At 40.5% G+C, this 12879-nt stretch overlaps 1 protein-coding gene across 1 annotated transcript in view; it reads right to left on the bottom strand.

The window, feature by feature from the left end:
• The window catches only part of LOC146423977 (tyrosine-protein kinase receptor UFO-like), a 122657-nt gene that overhangs the window by 91966 nt on the left and 17812 nt on the right, over positions 1–12879 (bottom strand). The window contains exons 2-3 of the mRNA XM_085044005.1: positions 11926–12160; positions 3195–3298 (exon numbers count right to left, since the gene is read on the bottom strand). Of these exons, the coding sequence (XP_084900131.1) occupies positions 3195–3298; positions 11926–12160 (339 nt within the window). The remainder of the gene's footprint in view (positions 1–3194; positions 3299–11925; positions 12161–12879) is intronic.

The following is a 12879-nucleotide window of genomic DNA, read 5'->3' as shown; positions in this document are numbered from 1 at the left end:
GAGGGGGCATTTTTGGGATATTTTTGGGGATATTTTTGGGGATTTTTTTTGGAATTTTGGGAATTTTTGGGAATTTTTGGGGGATTTTTTTTGGGATTTTGTGGATTTTTTGGGGGATTTTTTGGGAATTTTTGGGATATTTTGGGGATTTTTGGGGTAATTTTTTTGTGAAATTTTGGGGAATTTTTTGGGGATATTTTTGGGATTTTTGGGGTAATTTTTTTGTGAAATTCAGGGATTTTTTGGGGATATTTTTGGGGATTTTGGGGGGAATTTGAGGGAATTCCATGGAATTTTGGGGGAAATTTTGGGAATTTTTGGGGGGAATTTTTTGGGATTTTTTGGGGGATTTTTTGGGGAATTTTTTGGGATTTTTTTTGGGATATTTTGGGGATTTTTGGGAATTTTTTTTGAATTTTTGGGATATTTTTGGGGATTTTTTTTGGAATTTTGAGAAATTTTAGGAATTTTTGGGGATAATTTTTGGGATTTTTTGGGGGATTTTTTTGTGAAATTTTGGGGAATTTTTTGGGGATATTTTTGGGATTTTTGGGGTAATTTTTTTGTGAAATTCAGGGATTTTTTGGGGATATTTTTGGGGATTTTGGGGGGAATTTGAGGGAATTCCATGGAATTTTGGGGGAAATTTTGGGAATTTTTGGGGGGAATTTTTGGGATTTCTTTTGGGGGAAATTTTGGGAATTTTGGGGAATTTTTTGGGATTTTTTGGAATTTTTGGGATTTTGGGGATTTTTTTTGAAATTTCGGGGAATTTTTTTGGGAATTTTTGGGGGAATTTTTTGGGGATTTTTTGGGGATTTTTTTGGGATTTTTTGGGGGGAAATTTTTGGGGATTTTTTGTGGATTTTTTTGGGGATTTTTTGGGAATTTTTGGGATGAATTTTGGGGAATTTTGGGGGATTTTTTTTGGAATTTTGGGAATTTTTTGGAATTTTTGGGGGATTTTTTGGGGGATTTTTTTGGGGATTTTTTTGGGGAATTTTTGGGGATTTTTTGGGATTTTTTGGGGATTTTTGGGGATTTTTTGGGGATTTTTTTGGGGAATTTTGGGGGAAATTTTTTGGGATTTTGGGATTTTTTGGGAAATTTTGGGGATTTTTGGGGATTTTTTTGGGAATTTTGGAATTTTTGGGATATTTTTGGGGAATTTGGGGGATTTTTTGTGGATTTTTTGTGGGAATTTTGTGGATTTTTTTGGGAATTTTTTGGGGAATTTTGGGAATTTTTGGGGGATTTTTTGGGGATTTTTTGGGGGATTTTTTTGGGGATTTTTTGTGAAATTTTGGGATTTCTTTGGGGATATTTTTGGGATTTTTGGGGTAATTTTTTGGTGAAATTTTGGGAATTTTTGGGATATTTTTTGGGATTTTTTGGGGGGATATTTTTGGGATTTTTGGGGTAATTTTTTTGTGAACTTTTGGGGATATTTTGGGGATATTTTGGGAATTTTTGGGGATAATTTTTGGGATTTTTGGGGTAATTTTTGAATTTTTGGGATATTTTTTGGGATTTTTTTGGGGAATTTTGGGCTATTTGGGGACAATTTTGGGGATTTTTTTGGGATTTTTGGGGATTGGGAATTTTGGGGGAATTTTGGGGATTTTGGGAATTTTTGGGGGATTTTTTTTTGAGGAATTTTTTTGTGAATTTTATTTTGGGGATAATTTTTGGGATTTTTGGGGTAATTTTTTTGTGAAATTTTGGGAATTTTTGGGGATAATTTTTGGGATTTTTGGGGTAATTTTTTTGTGAAATTTTGGGGAATTTTTTGGGGATATTTTTGGGATTTTTGGGGTAATTTTTTTGTGAAATTCAGGGATTTTTTGGGGATATTTTTGGGGATTTTGGGGGGAATTTGAGGGAATTCCATGGAATTTTGGGGGAAATTTTGGGAATTTTTGGGGGGAATTTTTTGGGATTTTTTTGGGGAAATTTTGGGGAATTTTTTGGGGGATTTTTTTTGGAATTTTTTGGGGAATTTTGAGGGAAAATTTTTGGGATTTTGGGATTTTTTTGGGGAAAATTTTGGGGATTTTTTGTGGATTTTTTTTGGGATTTTGTGGATTTTTGGGGGATTTTTTGGGGGATTTTTTTGGGGATTTTGGGGATTTTTTTGGGGATTTTTTGGGGATTTTTTTTTTTAATTTTGGGAATTTTTGGGGGATTTTTGGGGATTTTTTTGTGAAATTTTGGGGAATTTTTGGGGATATTTTTGGGATTTTTGGGGTAATTTTTTTGTGAAATTTTGGGAATTTTTGTGGATATTTTTGGGATTTTTGGGGTAATTTTTTTGTGAAATTTTGGGGATTTTTGGGGATAATTTTTGGGATTTTTGGGGTAATTTTGTTGTGAACTTTTGGGGATATTTTGGGGATATTTTGGGGATTTTTGGGGTAATTTTTTTGTGAAATTTTGGGAATTTTTGTGGATATTTTTGGGATTTTTGGGGTAATTTTTTTGTGAAATTCGGGGATTTTTTGGGGATAATTTTGGGGATTTTGGGGGGAATTTGAGGGAATTCCATGGAATTTTGGGGGAAATTTTGGGAATTTTTGGGGGGAATTTTTTGGGATTTCTTTGGGGATATTTCTGGGATTTTTGGGGGATTTTTTGGTGAAATTTTGGGATATTTTGGGCATTTTTGGGATATTTTTGGGGATATTTTTGGGGATTTTTTTTGGAATTTTGGGAATTTTTGGGAATTTTTGGGGGATTTTTTTTGGGGATTTTGTGGATTTTTTGGGGGATTTTTTGGGAATTTTTGGGATATTTTTGGGGATTTTTTTGGGATTTTGGGGGGAAATTTAAGGAATTTTTGGGGATTTTTTGGGAATTTTGGGGATTTTTTGGGGGATTTTTTGGGGGATATTTTGGGGGATATTTTTGGGATTTTTGGGGTAATTTTTTTGTGAAATTTTGGGAATTTTTGTGGATATTTTTGGGATTTTTGGGGTAATTTTTTTGTGAAATTTTGGGGATTTTTGGGGATAATTTTTGGGATTTTTGGGATAATTTTTTTGTGAACTTTTGGGGATTTTTGGGGATAATTTTTGGGATTTTTGGGGTAATTTTTTTGTGAATTTTTGTGAATTTTTGGGGGTATTTTTTTCGGATTTTTTTGTGAACTTTTGGGGATATTTTGGGGATAATTTTGGGGATTTTGGGTGTCTCACCTGCCAGCCCCAGGTGAGCTTCCCTGGAGAAGACCTTCTCCCCTCCCCCCAGGCTGAGCCAGCAGCGATAAAATCCCAAATCCGCCAGGGACAGGGAGGAGAGCCTGGAATTGGGGAGAAAAAACGGGATTTTGGTTAAAAATGGGGATTTGGGGTGAAAAAAATGGGGAATTTGGGGTGAAAAATGGGGAATTTGGGGGGAAAAATGGGGATTTTGGGGGGAAAAATGGGGATTTTGGGGAGAAAAATGGGAGATTTGGGATTTTTTGGGGGAAAAATGAGGAATTTAGGGTGAAAAATGGGAAATTTGGGGTGAGAAATGGGAGATTTTGGGATCAAAAGTGGGAAATTTGGGATTTTGGAAGAGAAAATGGGGAAATTTGGGAGAAAAAATGAGGATTTGGGGGAAAAAAATGGGGAATTTGGGAGAAAAAACAGGAATTTTGGGAATTGTGGTGAAAAAATGGGGATTTGGGGTGAAAAAAGGGGAATTTGGGATTGTGGGATTGACTGGAGTTGGAGATGGACAGAGAGGAGAGGCTGGAGTGGGGAGAGAAATGGAGATTTTGGTTAAAAATGGGAGATTTGGGGTGAAAATGGGGAAATTTGGGGATTTTGGGGAGAAAAAATGGGGAATTTGGGGTGAAAAAACGGGATTTTGGTTAAAAATGGGAGATTTGGGAGAAAATGGGGAGATTTGGGGAGAAAAATGGGGAATTTGGGAGAAAAATGGGAGATTTGGGGAGAAAAATGGTGAAATTTGGGATTTTTGGGGGGAAAAATGAGGAATTTAGGGTGAAAAATGGGGAAATTTGGGGATTTTGGGGGAAAAAATGGGGAATTTGGGGTGAAAAATGGGAAATTTGGGGTGAGAAATGGGAGATTTTGGGATCAAAAGTGGGAAATTTGGGATTTTGGAAGAGAAAATGGGGAAATTTGGGAGAAAAAATGCGGATTTGGGGGAAAAAATGGGGAATTTAGGGGGAAAAACATCAAATTTGGGAATTGTGGTGAAAAAATGGGGATTTGGGGTGAAAAAAGGGGAATTTGGGATTGTGGGATTGACTGGAGTTGGAGATGGACAGAGAGGAGAGGCTGGAGTGGGGAGAGAAATGGAGATTTTGGTTAAAAACGGGGAAAATTGGGGTGAAAAATGGGGAGATTTGGGTGAAAAATGGGGAAAATTGGGATTTTTGGGGGGAAAATGGGAATTGGGGGGAAAAATGGGGAAATTTGGGGAGAAAATGGGAAATTTGGGATTTTTGGGGGGAAAAATGGGGAATTTGGGGAGAAAAATGGGGAAATTTGGGATTTTTGGGGGGAAAAATGGGGAATTTGGGGTGAAAAATGGGGATTTTGGTTAAAAATGGGAGATTTGGGAGAAAATGGGGAGATTTGGGGAGGAAATGGGGAATTTGGGATTTTTGGGGAGAAAAATGGGGAAATTTAGGGTGAAAAATGGGAAATTTGGGAATTTTGGGGGAAAAAATGGGGAATTTGGGATGAAAAATGGGAAATTTGGGGATTTTGGGGGAAAAAATGGGGAATTTGGGGCGAAAAATGGGGAATTTGAGAAAAAAATGGGAAAATTTGGGATTTTCGGCAGAAAAATGGGGAAAATGGGGAGAAAAATGGGGAATTTGGGGTGAAAAATGGGGATTTGGGGGGAAAATGGGGAATTTAGGGTGAGAAAAAGGAAATTTAGGGAGAAAAATGGGAAAATATGGGGGGAAAAATGGGGAAATTTGGAGAAAAATGGGAGATTTGGGGCGAAAAATGGGGAAATTTGGGGATTTTGGGGGGAAAAATGGGGAATTTGGGGTGAAAAATGGGGAAATTTGGGAGAAAATGGGGAAATTTGGGAGAAAAAATGACAAATTTTGGGAATTGTGGTGAAAAATGGGGAATTTGGGGTGAAAAATGGGGATTTTGGTTAAAAATGGGAGATTTGGGAGAAAATGGGGAGATTTGGAGAGAAAAATGGGGAATTTGGGGAGAAAAATCAGAGATTTGGGGAGAAAAATTGTGAAATTTGGGATTTTTGGGGGGAAAAATGAGGAATTTAGGGGGAAAAATGGGGAAATTTGGGGATTTTGGGGGAAAAAATGGGGAATTTGGGGTGAAAAAACGGGATTTTGGTTAAAAATGGGAGATTTGGGAGGAAATGGGGAGATTTGGGGAGAAAAATGGGGAAATTTGGGGATTTTGGGGGGAAAAAGGAGGAATTTAGGGTGAAAAATGGGAAATTTGGGGATTTTGGGGCAAAAAATGGGGAATTTGGGTGAAAAAACGGGATTTTGGTTAAAAATGGGAGATTTGGGAGAAAATGGGGAGATTTGGGGAGAAAAATGGGGAATTTGGGGAGAAAAATCAGAGATTTGGGGAGAAAAATGGTGAAATTTGGGATTTTTGGGGGGAAAAATGAGGAATTTAGGGGGAAAAATGGGGAAATTTGGGGATTTTGGGGGAAAAATGGGGAAATTTGGGAGAAAATGGGGAGATTTGGGATTTTCGGCAGAAAAATGGGGAAAATGGGGAGAAAAATGGGGATTTGGGGTGAAAAATGGGGAATTTAGGGTGAGAAAAAGGAAATTTTGGGAGAAAAATGGGAAATTTGGGGTGAGAAATGGGAGATTTGGGGAGAAAATGGGGAAATTTGGGGATTTGGGGAAAAAATTGGGAATTTAGGGTGAAAAATGGGAAAACTGTGGTGAAAAATGGGAGATTTGGGGCGAAAAATGGGGAAATTTGGGGTGAAAAATGGGAAATTTGGGAGAAAATGGGGAGATTTGGGATTTTCGGCAGGAAAATGGGGAGAAAAATGGGGAATTTAGGGTGAAAAATGGGGATTTGGGGGGGAAAAATGGGGAATTTAGGGTGAGAAAAAGGAAATTTTGGGAGAAAAATGGGAAATTTGGGGTGAGAAATGGGAGATTTGGGGAGAAAATGGGGAAATTTGGGGGGGAAAATGGGGATTTGGGAGAAAAAATGGAAAAAATTGGGTGAAAAAAAGGAAATTTGGAGTGAAAAATGGGAAAATTTAGGGAGAAAAATGGGAAAATATGGGGGGAAAAATGGGGAAATTTGGGGAAAAATGGGAGATTTGGGGTGAAAATGGAGAAATTTGGGGAGAAAAATGGGGAAATTTGGGGATTTGGGGAAAAAATTGGGAATTTAGGGTGAAAAATGGGAAAACTGTGGTGAAAAATGGGAGATTTGGGGAGAAAAATGGGGAAATTTGGGGATTTTGGGGGGAAAAATGGGGAATTTGGGGTGAAAAATGGGGAAATTCGGGAGAAAATGGGGAGATTTGGGATTTTCGGCAGAAAAATGGGGGAAATGGGGAGAAAAATGGGGAATTTAGGGTGAAAAAAATGGGGATTTTGGTTAAAAATGGGGATTTGGGGAGAAAATGGGGAGATTTGGTAGAAAAAATGGGGAATTTAGGGTGAGAAAAAGGAAATTTTGGGGTGAAAAATGGGAGATTTGGGGTGAGAAATGGGAAATTTTGGGATCAAAAGTGGGAAATTTGGGATTTTGGAAGAGAAAATGGGGAAATTTGGGAGAAAAAATGAGGATTTGGGGGAAAAAAATGGGGAATTTGGGAGAAAAAATAGGAATTTTGGGAATTGTGGTGAAAAATGGGGATTTGGGGTGAAAAAAGGGGAATTTGGGATTGTGGGATTGACTGGAGTTGGAGATGGACAGAGAGGAGAGGCTGGAGTGGGGAGAGAAATGGAGATTTTGGTTAAAAACGGGGAAAATTGGGATTTTTGGGGGGAAAATGGGGATTTGGGGGGAAAAATGGGAAATTTGGGGATTTTGGGGAGAAAAAATGGGGAATTTGGGGTGAAAAAACGGGATTTTGGTTAAAAATGGGAGATTTGGGAGAAAATGGGGAGATTTGGGGAGAAAAATGGGGAATTTGGGAGAAAAATGGGAGATTTGGGGAGAAAAATGGTGAAATTTGGGATTTTTGGGGGAAAAAATGGGGAATTTGGGGTGAAAAAACGGGATTTTGGTTAAAAATGGGGAAATCTGGGAGGAAATGGGGAGATTTGGGGAGAAAAATGGGGAGATTTGGGGAGAAAAATCAGAGATTTGGGGAGAAAAATTGTGAAATTTGGGATTTTTGGGGGGAAAAATGAGGAATTTAGGGGGAAAAATGGGGAAATTTGGGGATTTTGGGGGAAAAATGGGGAATTTGGGGCGAAAAATGGGAGATTTGGTTAAAAATGGGAGATTTGGGAGAAAATGGGGAGATTTGGGGAGAAAAATGGGAGATTTGGGGTGAAAAATGGGAAATTTGGGGATTTTGGGGGAAAAAATGGGGAAATTTGGGGAGAAAAATGGGGAAATTTGGGATTTTTGGGGGGAAAAATGAGGAATTTAGGGGTGAAAAATGGGAAATTTGGGGATTTTGGGGGAAAAAATGGGGAATTTGGGGAGAGAAATGGAGATTTTGGTTAAAAACGGGGAAATTTGGGATTTTTGGGGGGAAATTGGGGATTTGAGGGGAAAAAGGGGGAATTTGGGGAGAAAAAATGGGGAATTTAGGGAGAAAAATCGGAGATTTGGGGAGAAAAATGGGGAAATTTGGGGATTTTGGGGGAAAAAATGGGGAATTTGGGGTGAAAAATGGGAGATTTGGGGAGAAAATGTGGAAATTTTGGGGTGAAAAATGGGGAATTTGGGATTTTTGGGGGAAAATGGGGATTTGGGGGAAAATGGGGAGATTTGGAGGGAAAAAAATGGGAAAAAAAGGGGATTTGGGGTGATAAATGGAGGATTTGGGTCAAAAATGGGGAAATTTAGGAGAAAAAAATGGGAATTTTGGGGTTTTAGGAAGAAAAAATGAGGATTTGGGGGAAAAATGGGTAAAACGGGGTGAAAAAATAGGGAATTTGGGGTGAAAAATGGGAAAACTGTGGTGAAAATGGGGAAGTTGGGGTGAAAATGTGGGGATTTGGGGTGAAAAATGGGAGATTTGGGGATTTTGGGGGAAAAAATGGGGATTTGGGGGAAAAAATGGAAAAAATTGGGTAAAAAAAGGAAAACTGTGGTGAAAAATGGGAAAATTTGGGGAGAAAATGGGGAAATTTGGGGAAAAATGGGGAAATTTGGGGTGAAAAACAGGATTTCTGGATCAAAAATGGGAAATTTGGGGTGAAAAATGGGAATTTTGGTTAAAAACGGGAGATTTGGGGGGAAAAATGAGGATTTGGGGGAAGAAAATGGGGATTTGGGGTGAAAAAATGGGGATTTGGGGTGAAAAAATGGGGAATTTGGGGGGCAAAATGAGAAATTTGGGATTTTGGGGTGAAAAAATGAGGATTTGGGGAGAAAAAATGAAAAAAATTGGGCAAAAAATGGGAAAGTTAGGGTGGAAAGTGAGGAATTTGGGGTGAGAATTGGGAGATTTGGGGGGAAAAATGGGGATTTGGGGAGAAAAATGGGGAAATTTGGGGGGAAAATGGGGATTTGGGGGGAAAAATGGGAAATTTTGGGATCAAAAGTGGGAAATTTGGGATTTTCGAAGAGAAAATGGGGAAATTTGGGAGAAAATGGGGAATTTGGGGTGAAAAATTGGGGATTTGGGGTGAAAAATGGGGAATTTGAGGATCAAAAATTGGGAATTTGGGGATTTTGGGGAGAAAAAATGAGGATTTGGGGAAAAAAATGTGGAAATTGGGTGAAAAATGGGAAATTTGGGGTGAAAATGGGGAATTTGGGATCAAAAATGGGAAATTTGGGATCAAAAATGGGAAATTTGGGAACAAAAATGGCAGATTTGGGGGGAAAATGGGGATTTGGGGTGAGAAATGGGAGATTTTGGGGTCAAAAGTGGGAAATTTGGGATTTTGGAAGAGAAAATGGGGAAATTTGGGAGGAAAAATGGGGAATTTGGGGTGAGAAATGGGAAATTTAGGGTGAAAAAAAGGGGAATAAAAAGGATTTGGGGTGAGAAATGGAGGATTTTGGTCCAAAATGGGGAAATTCGGGAGAAAAATGGGGATTTGGGGTGAAAAAGTTGGGAATTTGTGGATCAAAAATGGGAAATTTGGGGAGAAAATGGGGATTTTGGGAAAAAAATGGGCGATTTGGGGTGAGAAATTGGGAAAGAGGGACAAAAATAGGGATTTTAGGGGAAAAAAAGGGAAATTTGGGGATTTTGGGAAGAAAAAATGAGGATTTGGGGGAAAAAAAGTGGAAAATTGGGTGAAAAATGGGGAATTTGGGGTGAGAAATGGGAGATTTGGGTCAGAAATGGGGAATTTTAGGAGAAAAATGGGAAATTTGGGGATTTTGGGAGAAAAATCGGAAAATTGGGTAAAAAAATGGGAGAAAAATGGGAATTTGGGGTGAAAAATGGGGAATTTGGGATTGGGAATTTAGGATTTGGGATGAAAAATAGAGGATTTGGGGCCAAAAATGGGGATTTTAGGTGAAAAAATGGGAAATTTTGGGATTTTGGAGGAAAAAAATGGGGATTTGGGGTGAAAAATGGGAAAATTGTGGTGAAAAATGGGAAAAATTGGGTGAAAAATGGGAAATTTGGGGAAAAATGGAAAAAAATGGGTAAAAAATGGGGATTTCGGGTCAGAAATGGGAAATTTCAGGAGAAAAAATGGGGAATTTTGGGATTTTGGGAAGAAAAAATGAGGATTTGGGGGAAAAAATGGGGAAATTGGGTGAAAAATGGGAAATTTGGGGTGAAAAATGGGGATTTGGGGCCAAAAATGGGAAATTTGGGGTGAAAAATGGGAAATTTGGGGTGAAAAATGGGAAATTTGGGGTGGAAAATGTGGGGATTTGGGGTGAAAAATGGGAAATTTGAGGTGAGAAATGGGAGATTTGGGTCAAAAACGGGAAATTTCAGGAGAAAAAATGGGAAATTTTGGGATTTGGGGTGAAAAATGGGAAAAATTGGGTAAAAAATGGGGAATTTGGGGTAAAAAATGGGGAATTTGAGGATCAAAACTTGGGAGATTTGGGATTTTGGGGACAAAAAATGAGGATTTGGGGGAAAAATGGGGATTTTGGGTCAGAAATGGGAAATTTCAGGAGAAAAAATGGGGAAATTTGGGATTTTGGGGGAAAAAATGGGGAAAATTGGGTAAAAAAATGGGGATTTGGGGTGAGAAATGGGGAATTTGGGACACCCAGGTGACACCCAGGTGACGTCAGTGACACAGAATGATTGACAGGTGAGACATCGATGATTGACAGGTGAGGCAGGTGACGTCACCGACACACACAGATGACGTCACCGACTCAGAATGATTGACAGGTGAGACATTAATGACTGACAGGTGACACTGAATGACTGACAGGTGACACCCAGGTGACGTCACCGACACACCCAGGTGACACAGAATGACTGACAGGTGAGGCAGGTGACGTCACTGACACAAATAAATGATGTCATTGACTCAGAATGATTGACAGGTGTGACATTAATGATTGACAGGTGACACAGGTGACGTCACTGACACACCCAGGTGACACAGAATGACTGACAGGTGAGGCAGGTGACGTCACTGACACACATAGATGACGTCACCGACACAGAATGACTGACAGGTGACACAGAGATGACGTCACTGACACACCCAGGTGACACGAATGATTGGCAGGTGTGGCAGATGACGTCACTGATGCTGAATGATTGACAGGTGACACAGGTGACACTGAGTGACTGACAGGTGACACAGAGATGACGTCACTGACCAAGAATGACTGACAGGTGACACAGAATGATTGACAGGTGACCCTGATGACGTCACTAGCCCACCTGAGCTGGCCAGTGGCCACCCAGCCCCCTCCTGGCAGAGCCACCTGCGCCAGGTGACATCAGTGACATCACACAGGTGACACTGAGTGACTGACAGGTGACACAGGTGACATCAGTGACACAGAATGATTGACAGGTGACCCTGATGACATCACTGACATCACACAGGTGACCCAGGTGAGACATGAATGATTGACAGGTGACCCAGGTGATGTCACTGACACACCCAGGTGACACGGAATGACATCACACAGGTGACACTGAGTGACTGACAGGTGACACAGGTGAGACATGAATGACTGACAGGTGACACTGAATGATTGACAGGTGACACTGAATGATTGACAGGTGACACTGAATGATTGACAGGTGACCCTGATGACATCACTGACACGCACAGGTGACACAGGTGACACAGGTGAGACATGAGCGGCTGACAGGTGACACAGAATGACTGACAGGTGACACCCAGGTGACATCAGTGACACGCCCAGGTGACACAGGTGAGACATCAATGACACACGGGTGAGACAGGTGACACCGATGACGTCACTGACATCCCACAAGTGAGTCTCACAGGTGACCCAGGTGTGACATCAATGGCTGACAGGTGACACAGGTGACGTCAGTGACACACCCAGGTGACACCAGGTGACACAGGTGAGACACGAATGACTGACAGGTGACATAACAGGTGACGTCACTGACACAGAATGATTGACAGGTGACCCAGGTGAGACATCAATGACTGACAGGTGAGACAGGTGACGTCACTGACACAGAATGACTGACAGGTGACCCTGATGACATCACTGACATCACACAGGTGACACAGGTGAGACATGAGTGACTGACAGGTGAGACACACAGATGACGTCACTGACACAGAATGACTGACAGGTGACACAGGTGACCTCGATGACGTCACTAGCCCACCTGAGCCGGCCGGTGGCCACCCAGCCCCCTCCGGGCAGAGCCACCTGCGCCAGGTCGCTGTCGCCCAGCTCGACGTCACTTCCGTTGCGCTGCCAGCCCAGCTCCAGTTCCGGCGGAAGCTCCGCCCCGGGGGCGTGGCCAGGAGCAAGCCCCGCCCCCTGCGCCCGGCACCGGAACTGCACAGCGCCCCCTGGCGGAGAGCTGCGGCTGGAGGGATGCTCCACGAACTGCACAGCTGAGGGACAGAGAATGGGAGTTTGGGGAGTTTGGGGGATTTTGGGGAGTTTGGGGAGTTTTGGGGAGTTTTGGGGATTTTTGAGGATTTTTTGGGGGATTTTGGGGGATTTTTGGGGATTTTTTGGGACTTTTTTTGGAATTTTTGTGAATTTTTTTGGAATTTTTGGGGGATTTTTGGATGTTTTTGGGGATTTTTGGGAAATTTTGGAGGATTTTGGGGGATTTTTTTTGAATTTTGGGGGATTTTTTTGGATTTATTTGGGATTTTTGGGAATTTTTTTGTGATTTTTGGGGGTTTTCGGGAATTTTGGGATATTTGGGGATTTTTTGGGGATTTTTTGGGGATTTTTTGGGGATTTTTTGGGGGATTTTGGGGGATTTTGGGGAGTTTTGGGGGGTTTTTGGGGAGTTCTGGGAATTTTTTGGGACTTTTTTTGGAATTTTTGTGAATTTTTTTGGAATTTTTGGGGATTTTTTTGGAATTTTTGTGAATTTTTTTGGAATTTTGGGGGATTTTTTTGGATTTATTGGGGATTTTTGGGAATTTTTTGTGATTTTTGGGGGATTTTTGGGATTTTTGGGCGATTTTTTGGGGATTTTGAGGATTTTTTTGGGATTTTTTGGAGATTTTTTGGGGATTTTTTGGGGATTTTTTGGGATTTTTTGGAGATTTTTTGAGGATTTTTTGGAGATTTTTGGGGATTTTTTGGGATTTTT

Source organism: Lichenostomus cassidix, unplaced genomic scaffold (genome assembly GCF_008360975.1).
Source record: "Lichenostomus cassidix isolate B80296 unplaced genomic scaffold, HeHo_3.0 HiC_scaffold_35, whole genome shotgun sequence".
Taxonomy (NCBI): Eukaryota; Metazoa; Chordata; class Aves; order Passeriformes; family Meliphagidae; genus Lichenostomus; species Lichenostomus cassidix.
Note: the sequence above shows the minus strand (reverse complement) of the source record. Positions and strands in the feature narration are given on the sequence as shown.